This window comes from Lemur catta, chromosome 6, assembly GCF_020740605.2.
Source record: "Lemur catta isolate mLemCat1 chromosome 6, mLemCat1.pri, whole genome shotgun sequence".
Classification (NCBI taxonomy): domain Eukaryota; kingdom Metazoa; phylum Chordata; class Mammalia; order Primates; family Lemuridae; genus Lemur; species Lemur catta.
The window spans coordinates 10,296,523-10,320,216 of NC_059133.1; the positions used below are offsets into that span (position 1 = coordinate 10,296,523).

General features: G+C 54.5%; 1 protein-coding gene across 1 annotated transcript; it reads right to left on the reverse strand.

The window, feature by feature from the left end:
- Positions 1 to 213: 213 nt before the first annotated feature.
- On the reverse strand, positions 214 to 23,502 carry CSF2RB (colony stimulating factor 2 receptor subunit beta). The gene is made up of 14 exons (XM_045552961.1): positions 23,415 to 23,502; positions 15,936 to 16,146; positions 14,928 to 15,051; positions 13,069 to 13,259; positions 9,984 to 10,141; positions 9,735 to 9,903; positions 9,043 to 9,178; positions 8,719 to 8,876; positions 7,457 to 7,596; positions 6,311 to 6,473; positions 5,239 to 5,329; positions 4,995 to 5,052; positions 4,020 to 4,123; positions 214 to 3,318 (listed from the first exon to the last, which is right to left on the reverse strand). The coding sequence occupies exons 2-14, from the start codon at positions 16,006 to 16,008 to the stop codon at positions 2,190 to 2,192; spliced, it is 2,694 nt and encodes an 897-aa protein (XP_045408917.1). The 5' UTR covers positions 16,009 to 16,146; positions 23,415 to 23,502; the 3' UTR covers positions 214 to 2,189.
- Between the last annotated feature and the right edge of the window lie 192 nt (positions 23,503 to 23,694).

The window sequence follows — 23,694 nt, forward strand, 5'->3', positions numbered from 1 at the left end:
GGATTTCCCGCCAACCACCACCACCTCTCCCTACCCTGGGCACAGCCACACACGCCTGTCCGTTGTGTCTGATGCACGTCCTGTGCTCACTGTCGTGCCCCCCAAACCAAAGGCCCTTCTGTTTAACAGATTCATCCTGCTTATGAGGCAACTGGGGTTTCGAAGAGCAACACCTACCCCCAACTACTCCAACACAGACACAAAAGTTCAGGGTTTTGTCTTATATTACAAATATTTTATTGCAGTCTTTTCTCCTTAACAATGTCTGGATATTTTGGAATTAATATCCTGGACTTCTTTCTAATACACGGGGGTCCATGTCATTCATTTTTAACAGAGGGTTCTACTAAAATGTCATGGGAATTTCAGTATGGATGAACATGTAAGTTGTTTATAAATTTCTTCAACCACAAGCATTGCTGTAATGAACAGGGATGTGGGAACAAAAGTAACAAGAACCCTTGCTCTCCCACTTATTAAAACATCAGAAAACTAGAACAACCGAAACGGTGGGTGCCATCAAGAGGACAAGGTAATAAAAATGGGAACCTAGAAACTGACGAAGGATATGCGCGAGGACTTCCTATGTCATAAAAGTGGCATTTTGGATACATGGACAAAGAATAGATAATTCAACAAATGCTGCAAAGACACTTCTGTGTCACATCCATACCTTCCAAAATAAAATTTTACATAAAAAGCTTGAAACAAAAAGAACTAGAAAAAAAAAATAAATGGTGACAAATGCAACTTTGCCGTGGGGAAGGCCTTTGTAAATCTGACACCAAAAATGGAAAAGGATTTCACTATAGATCTCTTGGACAACACAGAAGCTTTAACGCTGAGTACCCCCAAAAAGCCTCATATACAAAATCATAAGATAAATCACAGACTCAGCAGAAAAACTTTGCACCATCCATGAAAGGGCATACAGAAATAGTTTTAAAAACATAATTAGCAAAAGATAGCACCCAACAGAACAAAGACCTTAATAGGCTCAGCCTAGTTAAAAAATACCAATGCCCAAGACATTAATACATATACAAATATGTGCAAATTTGACAATCATCAAATAATGCAAGTCAAAGCAATTTAATGCCACTAATTTTGTGTATCAGAAAGGCAAAGATTTAAAAGAACCACTGTCCCCGCTTCAGGCCCAGACACAGATCAACAGTCCCTCACTGTGGCCACGGGTGGGGGGGTGGGGGGGGTGGAAGTCGTACAATCTTTCTGGAAGGGAGGGAAGCAAGCCATTCAGACTCAAAGCCCTCAGGCATCATCCTTTGTTCAGTAATTTTTCCCAATTCTTCTAGAGTACATGTGGGTTCTGGATTCCTCTTCCCCCACTTCCCGATATTCCCCAGGTCCTAGCCTGGCCATCACTTCGGCCCCTAACCAGCATTGCCCAGTCGGTGACTTCTCCTCATGACGTGAGGTCTCAGTTATCTCTGGGACACCCAGCAGGGCTCCCCGGGAGCTCCCAGACAGCCTCTCACATTCATCCTCTATCCGCCTCCTACCACGCTCGTTTCTTGGAGTGACGATCAAGGCTGGTCCGTGCTGCTCCTCCCCCCCCCACCAGCCTGGAAGTGCCGGTGCTGTGCTGCTCTTCCAAGTCCTGCCCCCATGGCGCCCACCTGGTGCCTCCTGGCTCAGCACCTGGGCAAGAATCATGTCATGCCTCAGTGCCTGCCCGGGGACAGGCAGCCCACACAAGTCCTTAAACACAACCAGACACATCTCGGTCTCCGAGTAGGCTCAGCTTGGACCCCAATCGCACTCTAATGATAAATCAGTGAAGAAAGGAAGAAAATAGCAAAAGCAAGGAAACCTGATAAAAAAGGAAATGAAGGGGAGATGGAAGGAGTATAATGGAAAGCCTAATAATTCACAGCCTAAACATAAATTAACATGAACTGTGTGTGTGTGCTCGCATGTGCGTGTGTGCATGCATGTGTGTGTGTGTGCGTGTGTGTGTGCGTGTGCGTGCGTGCGTGTGTGTGTGTGTGTGTGTGTGAGAGAGAGAGAGAGAGGAGCGGAGTGATTTGGAGTGATGTGGGGACAGCAGCGGGGCTGACCCCCTTCCTGGGCAGGAGGCCTCCCTAGGGCTCTGCAGAAGTGGCTGTGGAGGGGCGGGAGGCTGGCGGGAGGGAAGGCGGGACTCGCCTCGCCAGGTCTGGAGGGGCTCAGCACACCTGCCCAGGCCTGCTAACATCCCACGGGGGCAGCGACAGGTAGTCCTGCTGCTTCAGGGCTTTGAAGAGCTGAATGGCCGGCACCTGGGCCCCGGTCTGGCCCGGGGGCTTCTTGACCTGAAAAGCCTGGTCTAGATTTGTGACCTCAGGACAGGCTCCTGGGGAAGAGGGCTTACTCCGGGGCGAGACAGGACCTGGGCCCAGACCAGGGAGGAAGCAATAGTCACCCACCTGCTGCAGGACAAGGAGCCCCTCGGGCTGTGGGGATGCCAACGCGGGGCTCAGCACAGGGCTCAGCACAGGGCTCAGCGCGGGGCTGCTGGCCGCGGGAGGGGCAGGACTGCCCAGGGGGGACTTGGGGGACTGGCCTGTGGGTGGAGGGAGCTCCACATAGCCCTCAAAGCCTGGCTTCATGGGGGCTGGTACTCCAGGAGGCCCCCCGGCCGGCCCAGGACAGAGACTGGGGCTCGGGTCTAAGCAATGGCCCAGAGGGGGAGCTGGGGAGACAGACAGGGCCCCTGAGCTTGGGGTGAACAACAGGTCTGCAGCGGGAATATAACCAGAGGCCACGGCAGCATCCTTAGGGTCCCCAGAGCCTGTGGCCAGAGCCACTTGACTGTCCACTGGGCCCTGTCCATCCACCCTTGGCCCAGGTGCAGGAGAGGCAGGGCCTGCCCCAGACTCCAAGGAGGGGCTCCCCTCGGGCGCCGGGGTGGGCCTCCGCTCCACGTCCATGACCTGGGCCTGCCCCTCCACCTGGGCCAGTGGGACCAGCCGCACCTGCCCCCCAGCAGGCAGACACAGGTACTCCAGGGACCCTGGGGGCGGCGTCTTCTGGCCCTCCCCCGTCTGCGGGGGCACCAGCTGGCCCCCGAGTTCAGGCAGAGAGTGGCTGCGGGGCGGGCCCAGGTAGGGGCCGTTGAAGTCGAAGCTGGAAAGCCGATTCTCAGGCCTGTCTGAGGGGTCTGGCGGGGCCGGCGGGGGGCTGCGGGGCTGCTCTGTGGGCTGGCCGGAGGCAGCCGGAGTCACGTCAGGCCCCGATGGTGGGTCACAGACACCTTTAGGGTCCTCTGTGGTGAGAAGTGACACCTCGATGTCCTGGAAGCCTACAGGGATGACCCTGTGGGGAGAACGTGGGCAGAGATGTCAGAGCCACCCTGGGCAGATGACTGAGCTCTTGCACGGGGGGCCAGGGGGGTGGGGGCAGCTCTCTGGAGGGCCAGAGCCCACCTAGGGCTCCAGTGAGCACCTGAGCAGGGCGAGGTGAGGGGAGCAGGAGCCCCAGAGGGGGACGCTGGACGCTGACTCAGGCTCTCCCTGGGTCACACACTTCATCCTCCAGGCCTGGGTCAAGGTCTTCCTCCGCCAGGCTGGTGCCCTCTCCCTCTCTGACCTCACAGGCCATCCACCTCCAGTGCCAGGCTCATGGCCAGGCCGTGCCCTGTTCACTCGCTCCTTCCTCCTACCAACAGTGCCGTCAGCGCTCCCTGAGGAGACGGCGTGAGCTGCCTGCACAGGCCACCCCATGAGGCCTCTGCACTGTGGCACCTCCCTGGGCAGCAGGGCAGGGGGAGGCCATCTGCTCCAGTCTCCTGCCTCTGGTCAAGTCCCTTTTCTGTCCGTCCCTAACCTGGGAAGGGGAAGTTCTTCCTGATAGCCACCCGGGGTCCCTCCTGCTTTAGTGCAAAGGAGCCTCTTTGGATCTCTTCACTGTGAGCCACAGGCCAGAGGCCACCTCACTCGAGCCCCTGATGTGCACAACGGGGCCAACCCCCACCTGCCCCCAGAGGTCAGGAGCGACCGAGGAGCCCAGACACTCACCTCTCCAGCTCAGGGAAGTGGCTGCCCCACGGCCCCTGGTGTGGGGGGCTCCTGCTGGTGGAGGCCGACACGCTGTCTGGGAGCCACATGCCCCCACTCCCGTTCTGGAAGAGCAGGGACATTTGTGCCTATGGGCGTGAGGGGGCTTTGGGAGGGGGGACAGAGGGCGGAGGGCAGAGGGCAAAAGGCAGAGGGGGCCTCACGAGGACTCAGGGAGCCCCCGGATGTGGGAAGATCCTCCACATTGTCAGGAACAGCCACAACCTTCTGACACCAGGAAAGTGAGGCCCAGAGAGAGGCTGTGACTTCCCCAAGGTTCTCAACACTTGGGGACAGGGGCCCTGTTCCTGTGATTCCTCTAATCTGGGGTGTCACAGCCTCCATGCTCACCCCATTCCTCCTCCACACCGGCCCCAAGACCCCCCCACAAGCAAACCTGGCGCCGCCTGCCGGGCCAAGGGCTGCCCCGCCCCAAGCTGGTGTCCAGCCCCTGCTCATCTCAGCCCCCAAGATTCCCCCGGCCTCGGGTCCCCCCTCTCAGCCCCGTCCATGAAGGGTCTTGTCTTCCCCTCCACGTGCCCTGGGCCTGCAGTGACCTTTGCCACCTGACACCACCCGGACACTTCAAGGCTCAGCTCAGGTGTGCTGTTCTGCCGCGGCCTGCCGCGGGACACCCACCCCTCCCAGTAGCAGTGACGCTGTCCTCCAGCCCCCCCGCCCCGGGGCGTCCCCACACTCACTCTCCCTCGGGCTCCACGCAGAGCTCCGCAGGGAGGGCTGGGCTTGTGCACCTCCAGGTGCCCAGGGGAGCCCAGGCGGCAACTTCCAAGTCCAGCCCCGCTCTCAAAGCTTACAAGGCCCCTCCCCAGTCCTCCTAGACACCCCCACCCAAACCCACAGGAAGGGAAGGAGGCGGTAGGGACAGGGACAGGGGAGGCAGCAGCAGAGGACCCCTGGGCCCCTCACAGATCCTACCTGGAACAGGCAGCTCTTGCTGGGGTTGGGGATGGTCTCCTTCCACTTCCTGTTCAACCTGTAGACACCAGGAAGGTGACAGCCATCAGAGACCTCAGGGCCAGCTGCTCCCATGCGCATGTGCACAGGGGAAACTGAGGCCCAGGAGGTGGGTGGCAGAGCAGGGACTGGAAGGAGCTGGGCTGGGGGCACTGGTGGCCACTGAGGTCCTGCCCCCCCCCTCAATCCCACAGAGTCCCCTTACCTGTACCCATAGATGCCACAGAAGCGGAGGGCCAGGAGCAAGGTGAGGGTGATGCAGACCAGGATGAGGGCCAGGCCCCACGTGGGCAGCACTGCCGCAGCCAGGAAGGAGGAGGGGCATTAGCATCCCGGAGGGAAACGGCTGGAGGCTCAGGAGGTGGGGGCGGGGCAGGGTGGGTGGGGCTGGCTCCGTATCCCCCCAAGGACTCTGCTCTGTGCAAGCACAGGGCTCTGGAGGCTAACGACCTTGGGGAGTTCTGGGGGTGGGCAGGGGCCAGCACCTGCTAAGAAGAAGAGCGCACCGGTCTGAACCCCCACAATGTTCAAAGTGCTGGGGAGGACACAGGAGGGCTAGAGCCATTCCAGAAGCAAGAGGTATATGGGGAGTGCAAGGACCACAGTCCATGGCAATCACGGGGGACTTCCTTAAGGAGGCAGCACATAAGCTGGGCCTCCAGGAACAGAGAGAGTGAGAGAGGTGGGGATGTGAAAACCCAAGCTGGCAGAGGAACCAGCAGGTGCAAAGGCACCTCAGGAGCCCCTGACTCTTCCTGCTGCCCAGCCCTGAGCCCCTCATAGGCTGGGCCCCTCCAGGACTCCCCTCTTCTCCCTCCCCTAGGCCCGTTGGTCCAGCCTCCTTTCTGCTTGGTTGTGGCCTCTCCCTGGGCCTCCTCCCCTGCTAAGGCTGGCTGTGGACTTGGGGGCTTGCTCCCAACACCTCCTCTATTCTGTGCCTGAAGCCACGCCTTGGATGGACCTTGTCTTGCTCTACATGAGTCCCCTGGTGTCACCATGGTGACAGGTGAGGGGCCAGTGAATGCAGCAAGTGCAAGGAGGTGGGGAAGATTAAGAAATCAGATCCAACCTTCCAATCCCAGGCCCTAGTCTGCACATCTTGAATTTTTTCTTTTATGGTAACAAGAAACTTGGGCTGATCAACCACTGGGTAGTGGCTGCCACAAAGGCTAACGAAATCAAGGGTCATCGTAATATAGGCCTAAGCCCCAGTTTGAAGGAGGAGGGATTTGGAGACACGGCTGTCCCAGGAGGGTGGATGCAGGCCGGAGACATACCCCACTCGGTTTCCCAGGAGCACTCCTCGCTCCACTCGCTCCAGATGCCGCTGTAGCCACGCCTGGAGGGCTTCACCCTCACCCTGGCCCGGTAAGGGGTGGAGGGCTCCAGGGTTGGCAGGGCCATGCTGTGGGCATTCTGGAGGACCTCAGTCTTGCTATCCTGTGGGTTTGCGTGTGTCAGCAGGTGTGCTGAGGGCCCCAGTGCCTGTGGGCACAGCTGCAAACCCCTCCCACCTGGACGCCCCCGGTTTTCTTGTTCCCCTTTGGTCATCAGCTGCTACTGCACCCCAGACTTGCTGTGGCTTCACCCCCCCATGGAGTGTCTAATGGCGTGCCCAGCCAGGGACAGCAAGCACTCCAGCTGTAACCAGGGGCTCCACCTCTTCCAACACAGCCCTCTGACACAGGACAACACCAAGGCCCAGAACCCTGAGTGGTCACCTGGTCCCACCTTCATTTTTAGACTGCTCAACCTCCCCGCCTTCTCGGGGGGCAGCCTAGACCCAAATTCTGCCCTCTGCAAGAACGCAATGCAGGTCAACTGGACTCTGGACCCTGAGGTGGGAGTTCAGGAGCCTGGGGCCCGATCCCGGCTCCACCACTGACCCACCTCCCTCCTGGCCTCAGTTTCCCTATTTCTAGCCTGAAGTCTGGGGCTGTCTCTGTGGTTTCTGCTCTGGGCTCTGTGGAGGCCCTGAGGACTGCCTAGGGGTTGAGGCAGGAGACTGAGCCCCCAGGCTGGCCCACCCCCCTTGATAGGAGTAGCTGTCCTCTGAGCGGCTGCACACTGGGTCCAGGTAAGAGTTCTCTGAAGAAGTATCCCCAGGACTTTGCGACTTTTGAAAACCCTCATCCTAGCCTTCTCTCAGCCCCTTCCAGCCCTAACAGTCTGTGCTCCCTTGCAATTCAAGTTCAGGTGTTAATTTGGGCCAAGTCACATCACCTCTTTGAACCTCAGTTACCTCACCAAGGGATGGGACAGTGATCTGCTGACTGTACAGGGTCGTGATCACCAAGTCCCGGGGCTACCTCTGACTGGTCACCTGCTGGGAGCCAGACACCTGGCAGGTGAATTCCTCTGGGTGTTTCCTTCCTGTCTTATCCTCCCCACTGTTCACCCCCTCCCTGTGCACAGGCCCTTACCTCCCACGTGGCCGAGTCTTTCCTGTACTGCACCTCAAAGGTGTAGTCTATGTGATTGTATTGCATTTTCCTTGTTTCCCAGCGAAGGCTGTAGCTGTCTTCGTTCTTGGTCATGTTGAGACTTGGGCGGGCCATCTGGACTGGAGGGAGGGAAACTGTCATGGGTGGCCCTGTGTTCTATGCTAGACATCAGTGCTATTTCCACTGGTACAAGACTCCAGGTCCTGAACAGATGGTGACCAAACCGAAAGGTGAAGCCTCTGGCAGACGGCGCCTCCCATCTGCCCAGTAGACCCACAAGCTGAAAGAGGCCAAGGGAAAAGAAAGCAGAAACTGGGCATGGAGTCAGAAGTTCTGCATTCTAGCCTTGATTTGCCTATGAATAGCTGTGCAACTTTAAGTCAGTCACTCAACCACTCTGAGCTTCAGTCTACTCATCAGGAAAAAAAAACGATGCTCATAAGCTCGATTTCTTCTAAGGGCTTTTATAAAAATAATGCTAATGCCTGTAATTCATGAGGTCTCCTATGGGTCAGGAATTATCCTAGGCCCTTTACATATTTTGTACACTTGAACTGTAGGAATTCCTTTTACCAGGGAGGACCCCCAAGAGAGTTGATGGTGGATTCAAGCCCAGGTGACTAAGACAAACTGGCTGCTGCTCTTGACATAGCACTAAACACTGAATGGGAGGACTTGATCACCACAGTAGAATTTAGGGGGTTTCATTACATTGGGGTTCTGGCTACAAAAAAGGAATGAGGGCCATAAATCTGGGAGGATTAACAAGGTACTTACATACACCCCAGCCCCCAATTGAAATATGAACTACAGATCATGCATGTTGAAGTCTGAGAATATCAGAGGAGAACTTTGGAAAACAGGAAGGGAAAAATGCAATTAGGGAAAACAAGGGAAAGTTTTAGAGGCAGCCCAGGAGGTGTGGCGTGTAGCAGGAGCTTTGAGAGCTGCAGGGCTGGGCAAATACAGCCAGGGAGCAGGGGGCTGAAGCCCTGTTCCTAGGGGATAGACATTGTATCTTCATTCCCACTTTTCACCATCGTCATTGCTGTATCATTGCTTCTTGAGAATGTCAAAAGGAGATTAGAATTACTTTCGTTTGCCTTTGGCCACTGGACTGCATTGCTTTGAAAGTGACAAGCAGGAAGCCTGGGCCATGCAGAACCCTGAATTTTGGGGGGTTACACAATGAAAGGGTGCTGTCCCGAGACCACCCGCACAGAAAGCTCAGGGACACTCACTGTTTTCTGAGTTCTTGATGAGTCTCTCTTCCTTCCTTGGCCGAACAGAGATGGTGTACTGGCCATGGGTCCTGGGGGCGGGCACGGGAATCTGGCACCGGTGCCGGGTGTAGAGGCTGCTGAGCTTGTCCTTCAGCACCGGGGAGCACTCTTCCTCCCTGAGGATCACAGATGGCTGAGGGCAGGAAGGAGGAAGGGACCCCGGGAGGTAGGGATGAGACCTGGGGGTGGGCTGTGGCTTCCTCTGGGGCCCCAGGGACAGGAGGAGGCCTGGAGACAGCAAGACCAAGAGGAGAGGAGGGGATGGGGGAAGGAGACGCTCACCCTGCATCGGGGCTGGACTTGTAGAAGAGGCCAAAGGAGACAGAGCTGGCCACCTCCGTCCTCACCTCCCAGGAGCAGCTGAGCTCGGCAGCCCCATTGAAGAAGCACTGTAGGTTCTGGGGCTTGGCCTGGTCCCCTGGTTGGGAGACAGTCCTTCATTCCCTCCCTCCTTCAGCCCTCCCACAGCTCTTGGCCCGGGGGCTGCCATGGGACGCACCACGCAGAGGTCATGGGCTTTGGGGCCAACAGACCTGGGATGAAACTTCAGCCTGACCCTGCCAGCTGGGAGCCCGCAGCTCAGGGGAAAACCCTGCACCGGCACCGCCTCCGCCCTCCGGGGAGGATGGGGACAGTATCTAAGTTTCGGTGGGGGGGGGGATTGAGCACAATGATGTTGGTGAACCCTGCACGTGGGTAGCACCCATTAAGACACAGCTGTTAATAGCACTATTGTTACTATTACTGCAATTGCTACTATTTTCTACTATTGCAGAAAACTGGAACTCTGAAGTGAACAGATAACCAGTCTGCCTGTGCAGAGTCGCAGTGGAGAGGGAGTGGCCCGGGACAGGATTGTAAAGACGGCAGCGGGAGATCTGGGAAGCCCACAGGTGGCCTCTCAGACCCCTGCTGTGGCAGGAGCTCTCAGTGGGCCCGCTTCCCCCGGGCACTTCCCGACCCGGCTCCATTACCTGGCTGCGAGTCCCAGCGCACCTCTGGGCTCCACTCGCTGGGCCGTCCTGAGAAGCCGGAGCCCGGGGCCAGGCGGGTGCGCACTCGGGCCACGTAGGTGCTGCTGGGCATGAGGTGCTCGGGCCCCAGCGCGGCCTGGGACCTGTTGCAGCGGAGGGTGGGCGCGTCCTGTCGGGAGAGGGCGGCTGCTGGCGGAGGTGCGCTGGCCCGTCCCTTGAGGCTCGGGCAGAGCTGGCTGTGGTTCCTACCTGCCAGGGGTCCTGAAGCCGCCTGTAGACCACCTCAAACTCCAGGTCGCGCCGTGACAGCCAGTGGGGCTGGCGACCCCCAAGGGCCACACTCCAGGCCAGCAGGAAGCGGTCCCCGGCAGGGCGGATCTGGACGTCCCGGGGCGCGGGGGGCTGCACTGGAGGGGAGAGGAAGCGGAGGGCGCCTGAGGGCTGGCGCTGGTCAGGGCCTGCGTGGCCTTTTGTGTGGACACGCGGGCTCCAGGCCAACCCGCCCCATCCTGACCCGGCTCCTCCGCGGGCTCCAGCCCTCATCTGCAGGTCCTGGGGTTTGAGTTGGGAGGGTGGAAGCTGTGCAGGGGGCCGTGCACCTGCAGCACCAGCTCTGGGAACCGCGGGCAGGACACGCTCAGCTCAGCCGCCCCTGTCCTGAGGCTGCCGGCAGAGGGCGCTGCGGGCAGACCGGGCCCCTCCCGCTGTCCGTGCCCAGGGCAGATGCTCCTGCTCTAGGAACCTCCTGGGATCCCTGTCCCCAGGCACATCCCTTGTGCCTTCGCCTGCCCTGCCGTGGCGCCTCGTGAATCCCCCCACCGTGGTCTTACCACCCAGGTGGATTTGTGTGTCTTCCTGTCTGCCTGACAGGAGACGGGGGACAGGGGCTGGTGTTGACCCCTTCCCAAGCTCCAGGCCTGAGATGTGGCTGAGGGGTGAATCTGGGGGCAAGCTGAATGAATGAATGAATGAATACATGTCAGCAACCTTGGGGGCTGCTCATGAAGTCCTTCCAGCAACAAAGTAGGTGGACATCTGCTGGACCTACTGGGTTGGCCAAGAAGATGTGTTAATGAGTGACATGGCTCCTGGTTTCCTGAAGTGTCTGTCCCATTGCTGAGGGGTGACTTTGAAACACAAGATATCCACACGGATAGGATGTAAGGGCTCTGTACTAGACACAGGACGTGGCGTGCTGGAGCAGGTCAGAGCTGCAGCCCTCAGGAATCATAGGCCCAGAATGGCAGACACACAGCAGGGAACCGCCCTGCCCAGGCACAGCCAGGACAGCCACCACTCGTGGGTCACCGCAGTCCCCACCCTGATACTGTCACAGCGGGGATCCCTCCCGGCACAGCACTTTGGAAGCTGCCACCAACTGAACCGACTGGGAAGCCAGTGCAAAACCAGGGCACCCGACTTGGGAGATGGAGAAACTGGTAGGGAAGGTGACATGTCCCAGATCCACACGTGGGGCCTCAGAGCAGATCAGACGCACAACCGTCCCCTCCTCAGCACCCTCAGCCTCCTTGATTCATTGCCAGTCTGCTTTAGGCTGGACCCTGCCTCCTACCCAACATGAGCTCCGCGAGGCCAAGTGCCACCCTCCCCTCCCCATATTTCCAGGCTGAAAGCTCCAAGGGGCAGGGATGCCACCTGGTGTGTCCGCTGCTCTCCTGGTATATGTAGGTGCTCAATGAAAGAACAAGTGAACGAGTGAATTACATGTATATCCTAAGGGTGACTTGCGTCCCCCCATGTTCCCGTTCCCTGGCCATACCCCAGTGCATTCTCTGTCCTTTCTCCTGGGCTCAGCGCCTGAGCTCATGTTCTGGGCTCCCGCCTCCCTGCCACCCCTGCCTCCAGCATCCTCACACCACCTCTGGTCATGCCATCCCCTTTCCGTGGCTCTCCATGCCTAGAGGGTGGCTCTCAACGCCTCTGCAGGGCACAGAAGCCCCTCCAGGGCCAGGCCCCTGTGTGTGTCTCCTGTTTCTTCCTACCACCTGCAGCCCTCCCGAAGTCGGTGCTCCCCGGGCACGATGGCCAGCGCTTTCCCAGCATCCTGCCCCCTCCCGATCTCCCAGATTTGCACAGGCTGTTACCCCTGCCGGGAAGGCTCTTCCCACCCTCCCAGCCACTCTTCAGATCTGAGCTACAAGATTCTTTCTTCTGGGAAGCCTGTCCGGATCTGCCAGGGCTGGTGCCCTCTGCCCACTGCCCATGGCACACACTGGTGTCAGTAAACTCTCAGGCGGGACAACTTCGGGTGTTCCTGCCTACGGGCTCTGAGTTCCAATCAGAAGGGGACTTTCTCATCCGTCAATCACGTTTGGAAACAGTGTGAACTCCTCATGGCCTAACCTGTTCCCTCTTCCAGCAACAGGTTCCTGAGGCTGTGGCAAAAAGAAGCAGGAAGCCAAGGCCAGAGCCCCCTCCCCTCTGACCCTTGCCAGAGAGGCAGGGTGGCCCGGGGCCTGGGATCAGAGGCCCAAGAGTCAGACCTTCCTGGGTGGGAATCTCAGCTCTGCCAGCGGCAGCTGGGGTGGCCTTGGCAAGTCACCTCCCCCTCTGTGTCCCTTTCATAAGCAGCCAAAAGGCGGTGAGGGCAGTGCCCAGCCTAGAGTCACTTGGAGAGTCGTGCGGGAGCTGCAGTGTCGGCTGACAGCCGGCCACCTGCATGGCTTTTGCCATGTCAATGCAAACGTTTACAAAATGCCTCCGCTTTTTATTTAGTCTTATTCTAAGTAATAATTTCCTTGAATCCATGAATTTGAAGTGCTGGTTATATTTCTGTCTAACACAGAGTCCAGGAAACCCTAACTACATGAAATGACCATCTACACCCATGTGACGCCATGGACCATTTCACGGGCCACCGTGGGCTCCCAGCACACACGGGGCCACCAGCTCTGTGTCCAGCACGCAGGAAGCCCCAGGGAAGGCTGACCCTTCACTGTCACTACTGCTCGGGGGTGGGACTCTGGGAAAGTGATGTGACCTCTCTGGGCCTCAAGGGCCTCCTCCATATAATGGGTCGCTGCAGAAACGAGTTGAGGCCAGTAAGACGGAAGATTTTTGTAAATTGGTAAGTTTCTATGTGAGTCATCAGAATGGCTTTCTTGAAGGGAACCCATGGCTTGGGAGGAGGTGGGGGCAGCTGGGGACAGGGCAGGGGCTCCCCACATGGTACCGGCTCCAACACTTGCATTGTAAGGAGACTAGATCCTCATCCCTCAAGGCCCCAAACCCAGCCCCAAGCCAGTGTCTTCCCCTTGAACACTCCCTGGGCCACCCCTGGTGCCCACTGTCTGGACAGGGACCCAGCGCTCACCATGCTGGGCCAGAGGGAGCGTGAGCTGGACGCCCAGTGGCCGGTCCGGTTGGAATGAGAAGTAGTCTTTGTCGGCGAGGGTGAAGATCTGGTTGGGAATGACACATCTCCGGGGCACACAGTGGGGAGACGGGCAGTCTGACCAGGGCATGTCCTCACTGAGTTCGCAGGACACTGGCTTTGGACGGTCACTGTCAGGAGAGGACACGGCTCAGCCCGGAGTGAATGAGGGTCACTCACTCATCCACTGCTCATGGGGTGGCAGCCATGTGCCTGTCTTTGTCCGGAATCAGGGCCTGGCAGTGACCAAAGTGCACACAGACCCCTGCGCACGGAGCTGGCACCCAGGGGAAGCAGACACACACCAAACAGCTGAACGAACCGCGCAGTTCGTCAGATGGAGAAACCTTACGTAGCTACATGAAGCGGGGAAGGGGGGTGTGGGCTTGACGAGACACGGGTGCATCCGGAGATGGGTGTCAGGGAAGGTGTCAGTGCATGTGACACCAGGGCTGGGCCTGTGACTAAGCCCTGGAGCGTCCAGTGCAGAGGCAGGGGACAAGGAGGAAGGAGCAGAGGAGATCGGGGGCGAGGAGGCAGGAGAACCACTGGGCAGTCGAGTGACTGTAAAAGGGCAGGTCATAGCCCCGACGGGTCAAGTGTAAGAGGGCTGAGGATTGACCTTTAGAGTCAGCAATAAGCAGTCACTGGTGAGCTCGACAAGGGAGTCGGCTGAAAGCTTGGGGCTGACAGCCTGATCGAGTGGGTTCCAGGCAGGTCCCTGGGACGAGCGGAGGGTGTCGCTGTCAAGGGAGGCAGAGGCAGGCCTGGCCTGCAGGGCTGGGGGCCGAGAGCTGCCCAGGGGCTGCATCATTGTGGGCATCTGTAAAGGGGGTCAGGGTGCGTTTGCAGGTGATTGGGAAGGATCCCAGCAGAGGCACCATTGCTGGCACAGCGAGAGTGGGCACTGGGGTGGCAGTGACGTCCTTGAGCAGCAAGACCAGGTGGGACCCGGGCCCGGGACTGAGACAGGAGCTGGGACAGGTGATCCTCTGCCTGGGAGGGGAGGCAGGCCCAGGGCGGCGGGCAGACGTGGGTGGGGGGTGAGCGGGGGTCTGGGAGCATCTCTGCGGGGCCCCTGCTGTCTCAGTGCAGCAGGAGCAGGTCACAGCCAGGGTGGGGGGTGAGGTGGGATCGCGGACAGCAGAGAAGGGACGGTGGCGGCGTGTGGGAGAGCAGCAGAGGGACCTGCAGAAGATGTGAGCAGTGGGCTGTGACAGAGCCTGCCCCGCCCCGAGCAGCCTCCAGGGGGGTGTCGCTGGTCCCTGTCCCTCCAGCTATATAGTCATTTCATTCATGGCTGATTTAGTCTCTCACCAACATCCCAGGGTGATGCCGGTCACCTTCCCGGCGGCATGTGCCCTGGAGACCTCGGGGTGAGAAAGGCCAACCCTCCTCTGGAGGTTGTGGAGCCCCCAGGACACGCTGGTGTGGCCTGCACTGCTATCACTGTCAAGTGGCCGGGTGTAGGCCTCACCTCCACTGCCTCGGTTTCCTCATCCCGGCCCTGCCCTGCTCTGCCTGCCTCACAGTGAGAAGGAACTAAGAGAGGTCATGTGGGGTCATTTTGTCAAATTGTGATGAAATGGCAAAGTTTGTCACCACCACAACTGCATTAGAAGAGAAGTCCCATGCCGAAACCCTGAGGTCAGACAGCAGTGCTGTGGGGCAGGGCAGGAGCTCTGGGGAGGGGATCCCCGCCTCCTCTGTCCTCTGACCCGTCCCCTCGAGGCTGACCTGAGACGTCCCTCTGCACACCACAGCCCCCTGCCCCGGCCCCTGCACACAGCGTCACTCACTCATCCTCCCGGCGATGGAGGGTCACGTTGATGAGCCGCTGTGCATCCTGGGTGTCGGCCCACCTGCAGGTGATGTGGCTGGTGTAGTCGTTATAGCAGCGCAGGGTCTGCAGCGGGATGGTTTCTGACCGAGAAGAGGCAGGAGGGGGTCACCCCTGTCCCCTCCAGGGTACCTTGTCACCGCCCCTCCTGGCTCCTACAGGGCATCCAGCCCTGGGGAGGGGTCTCCTGGGTTCCTGCCTGTGCACCCTCCTCTCCTGACAGAAGCACAGTATTCTGGGTGGTTCTCAGCACACTGCCTGGGCCCCTGAGCTATGTGCTGCTCCTGGAGCAGGGTCCCCCCGCTTCAGGACAGGGACATGCGTCAGGCTCTGGCCCCACACCCTTGCCCCACTGTGCAGCCTGGGAGGAGGCACAAACCCAGCCTGGAGGTGCAGCGTGGCAGTGCCCGACCCTGGGGCCTCCCGCCTGCTCTCTGGGCCTCAGCCTGGGGGCCTGGAGTTTGGAGAAGGGAGTGTGGTTCCTACGGTTGTCCCAGAAGCTGGTTCTCTGGGGGCACTGGGACGCATCACTGTGCCCCAGGAACCCCAGGACCTTCCCAGCAGGGCCTCTAGGCACAAGAAAGGAGCCAAGGGCGAAGCAGGGCCCTGCAGGACAAAGGCCTGGAGGCGGAAGCCCTGGAGGCTGCCAGGGCAACAGTGTCTGCTGGGGCAGGAGGGGCAGGAAAGGGCTGGAGCAGTTACCCTTGGGGCCAGAGGGCTGGAAGGCCGCACTGAGAGATGTGGGCAGAGCAGCTGGACAGCCTGGGCCGGGTGTTCCAGGAAAGGAAGAGCAGGGACACGGAGAAGGAGGGAAAAGACGGGGGACCCCGGGCAGGCAGGGAGAGGGGTAGAGGAAAAGAAGAGGGCAGGAGGTGTAGGCCGCGTCCTGGAGCATGCAGGGGTGGGGGTCTCCCAGGGCCCAGCAGTCAGGAGGGGGCAGGGAAGGGGAGGGGGCAACTGGACTAACCTGCTCCCGCCAGGCGCGGCACCCAGCACAGAGCCAGCAGGGCCGTGGGGAGCAGCGCCCGGATCAGCGCCATCTCCCTGGTCCGCTCTGGACAAGCAGGGGCCAGCACCGGTGAGTCCTCAGTGTCCCAGAGTGTTGTGTTCCTGCCCAGCTGGGGGCCAGGAGAGACCCATGTCACAGGCCCTCCCTCTGGGCTCTGCCTCCTCTAGGCCTGCAAAAATAGATGTCACCTGGGATCTACCCCTCCACTCCTCATAGTCCCAGGGACACACCCAATGTTGTTACAGGAACCCAGAGTGGTGGCCCTGATGCATGACACCGGGGACAGTCCCCTCCCCTGGAGCCTCAGTCCCCTTGGGCAAGATAGTTGGGACATGAGCTTCCTGGCCTTGGGGGTGGTGGGTCCCCTGTCTGGTTGTCAACACCTACCACCGTGCAATGCCCAGGAGAGGAGGACAGCTGAGAGGGAGGCCTAGAATTTGGTTTGTACCAAGCTCCCTGTGGGGTGCTGGTCTGCATCTACTCTGGGGAGTCACTGGGTGTTGGATGCCCCTGTGTCACCTCCGGGTGTGAGCACACGCACACACAAACTCTCGCACGCTCTCTGGAGCACCGGGAGCGTGGCTCTCCCCCCCACCATTTACGGTCACTCCTCCCCCAACACCCTCTGCAGCCAGTTCCTTTTTCTCCGCAGGGCTGGGGATTTCCTCCTTTTCATTTTGTCCAGCTCGGGAAGTACCAGGGGAGTACAACAGAGGACCGTGGCCCCTTTGCTTCTGTGAGATTGTTTGAAACTCCACTCAGGCTACACACACACACACACACACACACACACACACAGACACACACGCACACACACGCACACACAGACACACACACACGCACACACGCACACTATCCGTGGACACACTGGCTGGAAACAAGCTCTGTTTTACCCGGGAAGACGCTACATGATGCAGGAGGAACCGAGAACAATGGGAAGTGACGGAATATTCAACTAAAAATGCTGAGATAATTGGATAACCAATAAAAAACATCAGTCTAAATGTCCATCTCAAACCATCCTCCAAATATCAGGTTAATTAAAAATTTTGATGTAAAAAGTTAAATCATATTAAGTTTGCAAGCCATAGAAGTGAATACCTTTGAACTATTTAAGCTTAAAAGCAAGTAGAAGCCAAAGACTGACAGATAGAAGTAAGTAAAAGTGAAATCTTCTTTATTTTATATAATTTACTGAACCATAAAGCAAAGGACAAAGTGCAAAAAAAAAAGTTTGTGCCAACGTATTGATCCGTTAGGGCAACCATAACAAAGTTCCACAGCCTGGGCGCCTTATAAACGACAGACATTTGTCTCTCACAGTTCTGAAGTCTGGGAAGTTCAAGACCAAGGCCTGGCAGATTTAGTATCTGGTGAGGGCCTGTTCGTAGACTGCTCGCTGTAAGCACACGTGGCGGAAGGGGTGAGGGAGCCCTCTGGGGCCTTTCAGAGGTGCCAATCACTTCCCACAAAGGCCTTCCAGATACCCTCACATTGCAGATTATGTTTCAATGTGCGAATTTGGGGGGAACACAAACATACAGACCATAGCAATCAAAATTATAGAGGACAAGTTAGTGTCCTTTACTGCAAAAGGTTAAAATAAATTAATGTCATCAAAGAAAATAAACAGAATATTCACATACACAGAGAGAATTCATGCCAGTGGCTAACAATATTTTAACACGTACCACAAGCCAGGCACTGCTCAAAGGACTTTACAGATACTAACACATCTATGTATAGGTTGCCATTAGTTCCCCACTGTATAGATGAGGAGCCAGGGGTAGGGATGCTAAGTAACTGGTCCACACTTACACAGCTGGTAAGGAACAGGCTGGACTGAAGCCCACAGCAGGCTGGCTCGAGACTCTGTATCCTTAACCACTCTGCGATTGCATTTCCCAATCACCACTCCTGCGCATGTCCATTCCGGCATATACTGATTCAACAGTCACTTCTATGGACATGCACAGTTAGAGCAAAGATAAAAGAAACCTTTAAAGCATCCAAGTGGGCATCCTCTGGGAGATTTGAGAAATCACAGCCATTTAAAAGAAGAGACTGCTGTGCAAAGAACAGATAAACACAGTTCTTGGAATTTGAAGATTTAGGATCCATAATTTTTAAAAATCTTAATAATGGCCACACTACAGAATGAACTCCACAAATGGAAAAGGTAGATATCAAAGACAGAGCAAATAGGCCAGGAGATGAAAAGTTTTGGAGAAAAGTTAAGACTTGGGAAAAAGATCCAAGAATTCCAACAACTAGAAGCAGGGAGCAGAGAGAATTGAGGGCAGGTGTAGCAGACAGTGTCAGTACCCAGCTGTCCCCGTTCTCGCGGCAATGAAGCCTAGGTTTCAGCTGGGTTTATTGCTGTACAGAATAACAGGTTATATTTCTTATGCTCTCCTGCTGCTAGGTGTGGTCAAGTGACTAAAGATATTGTCTGAGAAGATGTGAGTGGAAGCACTGTGCATGTCTTCCAAAACAGCCTGCTTAAAAGCAGTTGACTCAGGTGGGAGGGGTCCAGTTTTGCCCTTCTGCCTTTCTTCCTTCTTCCGGCTTGCAACCTGGAGGTGACAGCTGGAGCTCCAGCAGCTGTCTTGAACCATGAGGTTACCTTGAGGATGGAAGCCATATGCAAGGATGATGCGACAGAGAGGAAGCTGGATTCCTGCTGTCACTCTGGAGCAACCACACCTGCCTGAGGCTGCCTACCTCTGCACATCCTTTATGTGAGGGGAAAAGAAGCTTTTGTGTTGTTAAGGCACTGCTGTTTGGAGATTTGTGCAACCAAAATGATACAATTGGAAATAGAAGAAAACTTCACAGGGCTTTCAAGGAGACAACAGTCCACTAAATAAAGAACAAGGTTCTTTTTAAAAAATATTTTTAAAAGACTGTAAGGGGTGGATATGGTGGCTTATGCCTGTAATCCTAGCCCTCTGGGAGGCCTAGGCAGGAGGAGTGCTTGAGTTTAGGAGTCAGAGACCAGACTGAGCAAGAGTGAGACTCCGTCTCTACTAAAAATACAAAAATTATCTGGGCATGGTGACATGTGCCTGTAGTCCCAGCTACTCGGGAGGCTGAGGCAGGAGGATCACTTGAGTCCAGGAGTTTGAGGTTGCAGTGAGCTACAATGATGCCACTGCACTCTAACCAGAGTAAGACTCTGCCTCCAAATAAATAAATAAAGACAGTAAGGAAGACTTTATTCAAGGGGGGTTACTAAAGTAGGGCTTTGTAGGAGGGAACAGAGATTGGGCTTAACTGTCAAGGTTGCTTTTTAATAGTGCCATTCCCAGTTCACTCTCGTAAACTTTCAGTCTTCCGAGAATAAAAGGGTAATCCTGGAAAACCTTCCAGAAGGAAACAAACACATAGGTTACTGTCAAGGGAACAAGGGTCAGGCTGGCAAGAGATTTATCAGTGACCCTGAACTCTAAATAGATCCTTTGAAAATACCAAGAAAAAATATGTTTAAACATAGAATTACAAAATGCCAAGCTTCCTCTGACATTCAAGGGCAAGAGAATATTTTGAATATATAAGGACAAAGAAAGTTTCTCAGATCTTTTCTGGAAAAAAATTGTTCCAGGATATATCTCAGGAAAAAAAAAATTCCAAGAAAGAAAGATAGGATGCAATACTGAAGCAAAGAAACCAAGAACCCTTGTAGGTAAGTAAAGAAGATTGTCACTGCATAAAGTGAAAATAAATAAATACGTGATAACAATATTGAACTAAAACTCAGATGATTTTAATGTGGGAGTTGGCTGTGAGGTTGGGATGGAGAATGAAGGAGAACTGAAAACTTGCTAAGGATCTTGTCTTGTTTGGAAGATCATCTATGTGCTAATTAAACTCAAATGCTGGTGGAAAATATCCATGAATTACATGCGTTAAAGATGTAAGTCATTAAAGACAGAAAGTAAGCATGGAGACAGGAGGATGGCAGCGAAGGGGTGGAAGGAGAGAGAAAAGGAGAGGTGAAAAGAGAAGAGAGAAACCAAACATCTTCTCACTCAAGATAAACACACCACAAAAATTCCCCAGCTTATGAAGAAATGTAAGGATAGAGATAAAACTGGGAGGTGGGAGCACAACACAAATTCACTCCAGACGAAAACGATTTCATAGCACGATCTGACAAAGACTTTTAAAGGAAGGATGCCCGTGGCCAGGTAGAGTGTTCCACAAACGGAAGGAGAGCCTTAAGCAATCTGTTTATGATGAAACGAAACAGATGAACAGACTAAAAGGGGCAGGGGTGGGGGGGGAAGGATAAGTTTATCTTGACAGATGTTCCTAAATATTTAATAATACACAAGTCATTTCTGATTAAATGAACAAACAAATAAGCCCTGGCGAATGAAGAGGTGGAGGAAGCCGAAGGCAAGGTGGGAATTAAGGAGGAACGTCAGCGCCCTCCTGTCAAAGGCATGCACAGGGGAGCCTCCCGCTGCCGTCCTCATTTCCCGTCATCAGCCTCCCTCTAATAACCTCTAAATTCAAGGAAGTCAAATTAAAAACTCCAGAAGATTTGTAATGGGCTTGACAAACTGATTCTAAATTATAACAAACTAAAGATGAAAGCCTTGCTCTATTAGTTAGAAAAATAATAAGGAACAAAACAGTAGACAAAACAGAAAGCAATGAGGAAAGTAGCCAAGTGTGCGTAGGATTCCAGAAGCAATAGTGGTATTTCACATCATTGAGGACAGGAGGGATGGCGCACTTATAATTAGCAACGTTGAGACAGGTGATTATTATTTTAAAAAGTTAGGTCATTCCTTTACACATCACTCACCTCTCTAAATTCTAGATGGATTAAAAATCTAAAAGTCAAAACCAAAATAAAAAAAGCATTAAAAGTATTTCCATAATCTTAGAAGTGGGACAAGATGCTGAAACCAGAAACCGTAAAGTAAAAAATAATGACAGATTTAACTTCATAATTAAAACATTTTTACTTGACACAAGACACCCTAAACATGGTAAAGATAATTGATAATCTGGGAGAATATATTTTCAACATATGTAGATGAATTATTAATATACATAATAAATGAATCACTCTGCAAGTTGAGATGTAAAAGACAAAGAACCCATCGGGAAATGGACAAAGGACTTCTCGTGTTCATTATAAATGAAATGCAAATGGCCAGTAAATGTGTGGAAGAGATATAACCTCACTCATAATCAGGGAAAGAAAAACATTAAGCAAAACCGAGATAATTTTCATTTATTACATTGGACAAAATTAAAAGCTTGATAATTTCCCCAAAGATAAATTACCTTGGATGTGTTAGTCCAGCTACTTTGAGGATGACTTAGCAACACATATTAAAATTTTAAACCCACAACCTCAAGCACAGTAATTCTGCATTTAGGAATCTAAGCTACAGAAACACTTTCATAGGTGTGGAAAATTGGAAACAACTTAAGTATCTATCAATATGAGATTAGGTAAATTGTGGCATGCCCATGCTAATAAATGCAACATATTTCTTAGGGTTAAATAATGAGTTAAATCTATATGTAATATTGTGGAAATTTGGAAATATTCCAAAATGTAATATTAAGTGAAAAAAAATCCCATTTCTGTAAGAAGAAAAACTATACTCTTATATCATGCTTAGGAAATGTTCTGGAAGGATACATTGGTAGAGAGAGTAGGGCCAGGGCCGAGTGCGGTGGCTCACGCCTGTAATCCTAGCACTCTGGGAGGCCAAGGCAGGAGGATCACTCAAGATCAGGAGTTCAAAACCAGCCTGAGCAAGAGCGAGACCCCGTCTCTACTAAAAATAGAAAGAAATTAGCTGGACAACTAAAAATATATAGAAAAAATTAGCTGGGCATGGTGGCACATGCCTATAGTCCCAGCTACTCGGAAGGCTGAGGCAGGAGGATCGCTTGAGCCCAGGAGTTTGAGGTTGTTGTGAGCTAGGCTGATGCCACAGCACTCTAGCCCAGGCAACAGAGCCAGACTCTGTCTCAAAAAAAAAGAAAAAAATGAGAGAGAGCAGAGCCTTTGTCTTTTATGATACATAATTCTGGATTATTCTAATTTTTTAGTAAAAGGCAAAAGATTCATACAACCTGAAGAGAAACCAGTGCATGGATTATTCTAACTTTAATAAAGCAGATATATATGTATTTTTTTGGTTAACATTAAATATACTCATTAAACAACTCATGAACTATCCTGCAGTATTGGTTTATCCTTGTATTGTAACAATACAAATAAAATTGGTGACTAAAGGAAGATTGACCAAAAGCTAATCGTAAAGGATTACTCATTATAAAGTGATTAAAAAGCAGGAAAGAGTATAGAAAAATATTAGAATCTGGTTATGCAAACATATAACCTCAGGGCCTTTGAAGACTAAAAATTGCACATATGCAACTTTCCCATAGGCTCATACCCAAATGCAGACCCACTGAAACACCTGCCCTCTCAGCCTCAGGACAAGCACACACACCTGCACACACCTCGAAGCAGACACCCCCAAAGCCCTCGTACAGCATCCAGGCAGGGTGGCCCCCCCGACTGTCTCGCTACCCACTCGCTGCCTAAGGAGTCCGGGCTCAGGTCTTTCTCACCCAGGCAGCCACACACACCTGGGCCCAAACCCAAATAAGCAACAGTGGTTCAGGGTGGAGCGTGACAGTTAACAAAAAGGGAGATTGCCGGGCAGTGCCCCCTGTGTCTCCAGGCAAGGGCCCGGGCCTCTTCTCAAGTTCCAAGTGAGCTTCCTAGCTGCACCCGGCGCCAGGCCCCAGCACAGCAAGGTTCCAGGTCTCACCCTCCGCCTCTCAGTCTCTTGTGCATCTGCGATTTGCACGCACACACGCACACGCACACGCACACAGAGACATGCATGTTCTGTCTCTTTCTAAAACAGGGATGTCAACACGCACACGCACACAGAGACATGCATGTTCTGTCTCTTTCTAAAACAGGGATGTCAGGGGATAGCCACCCTCTCCCCATTCCATGGATGAGGAGATAGAAGCCCAGGGCGCAGAGCATTGCTCTCACTGCCACCAACACCTTAGTGACAAAGCAAAGACAGACAGTACACAGATGCCTGACTCCCAGGCCTGAGCACTCTCTACCTCCAAGGTGTCCTCCCCACCAGGACAACTGGATCCTGCTGGTGAGGCCAGTGAGGCTGGGTCCCCCCAAAGCCCTCGTACAACATCCAAGCAGGGTGGCACCCCTGGCTGTCTCGCTACCCACTGGCTGCCTGAGGAGTCCGGGCTCAGGCCTTTCCAAGCCTTAGCCATACCCTGGCGTCCCCAGAGCACAGCTGCCCACATGACAACCCCCACCCCCGATGCCCCTTATCCTTTCCCAGCCTGGATTCCCTGCACTCCCCTTTTCCCACCCCTTCTCCAGCCCTGTTTCTGAAAGCCAGGCCGTACCTCTGTGCGGCGGGACAGACCAGCCTTCCCCCGGAGAGTCCAGACGGCAGTGAGCCTCACACGCTTCCTATTTGTGCTGACGTTGTTAGGAAACAGAGAAGCAGAAAGAGGAAGCGGTCCCGGTCCAAGACTTTTCTGCACAAATGACTTTTCATAAGCATCACCCTGCTTCTTAGAACTGTGGACGTGACTTTGCTTTTATTTCTGCAAGAAGGACTTCTACCCCACTTTGTCTCCCCGTAAACTCCTATGCACTCTTCCAGCCTCAGCTCAACAGGGC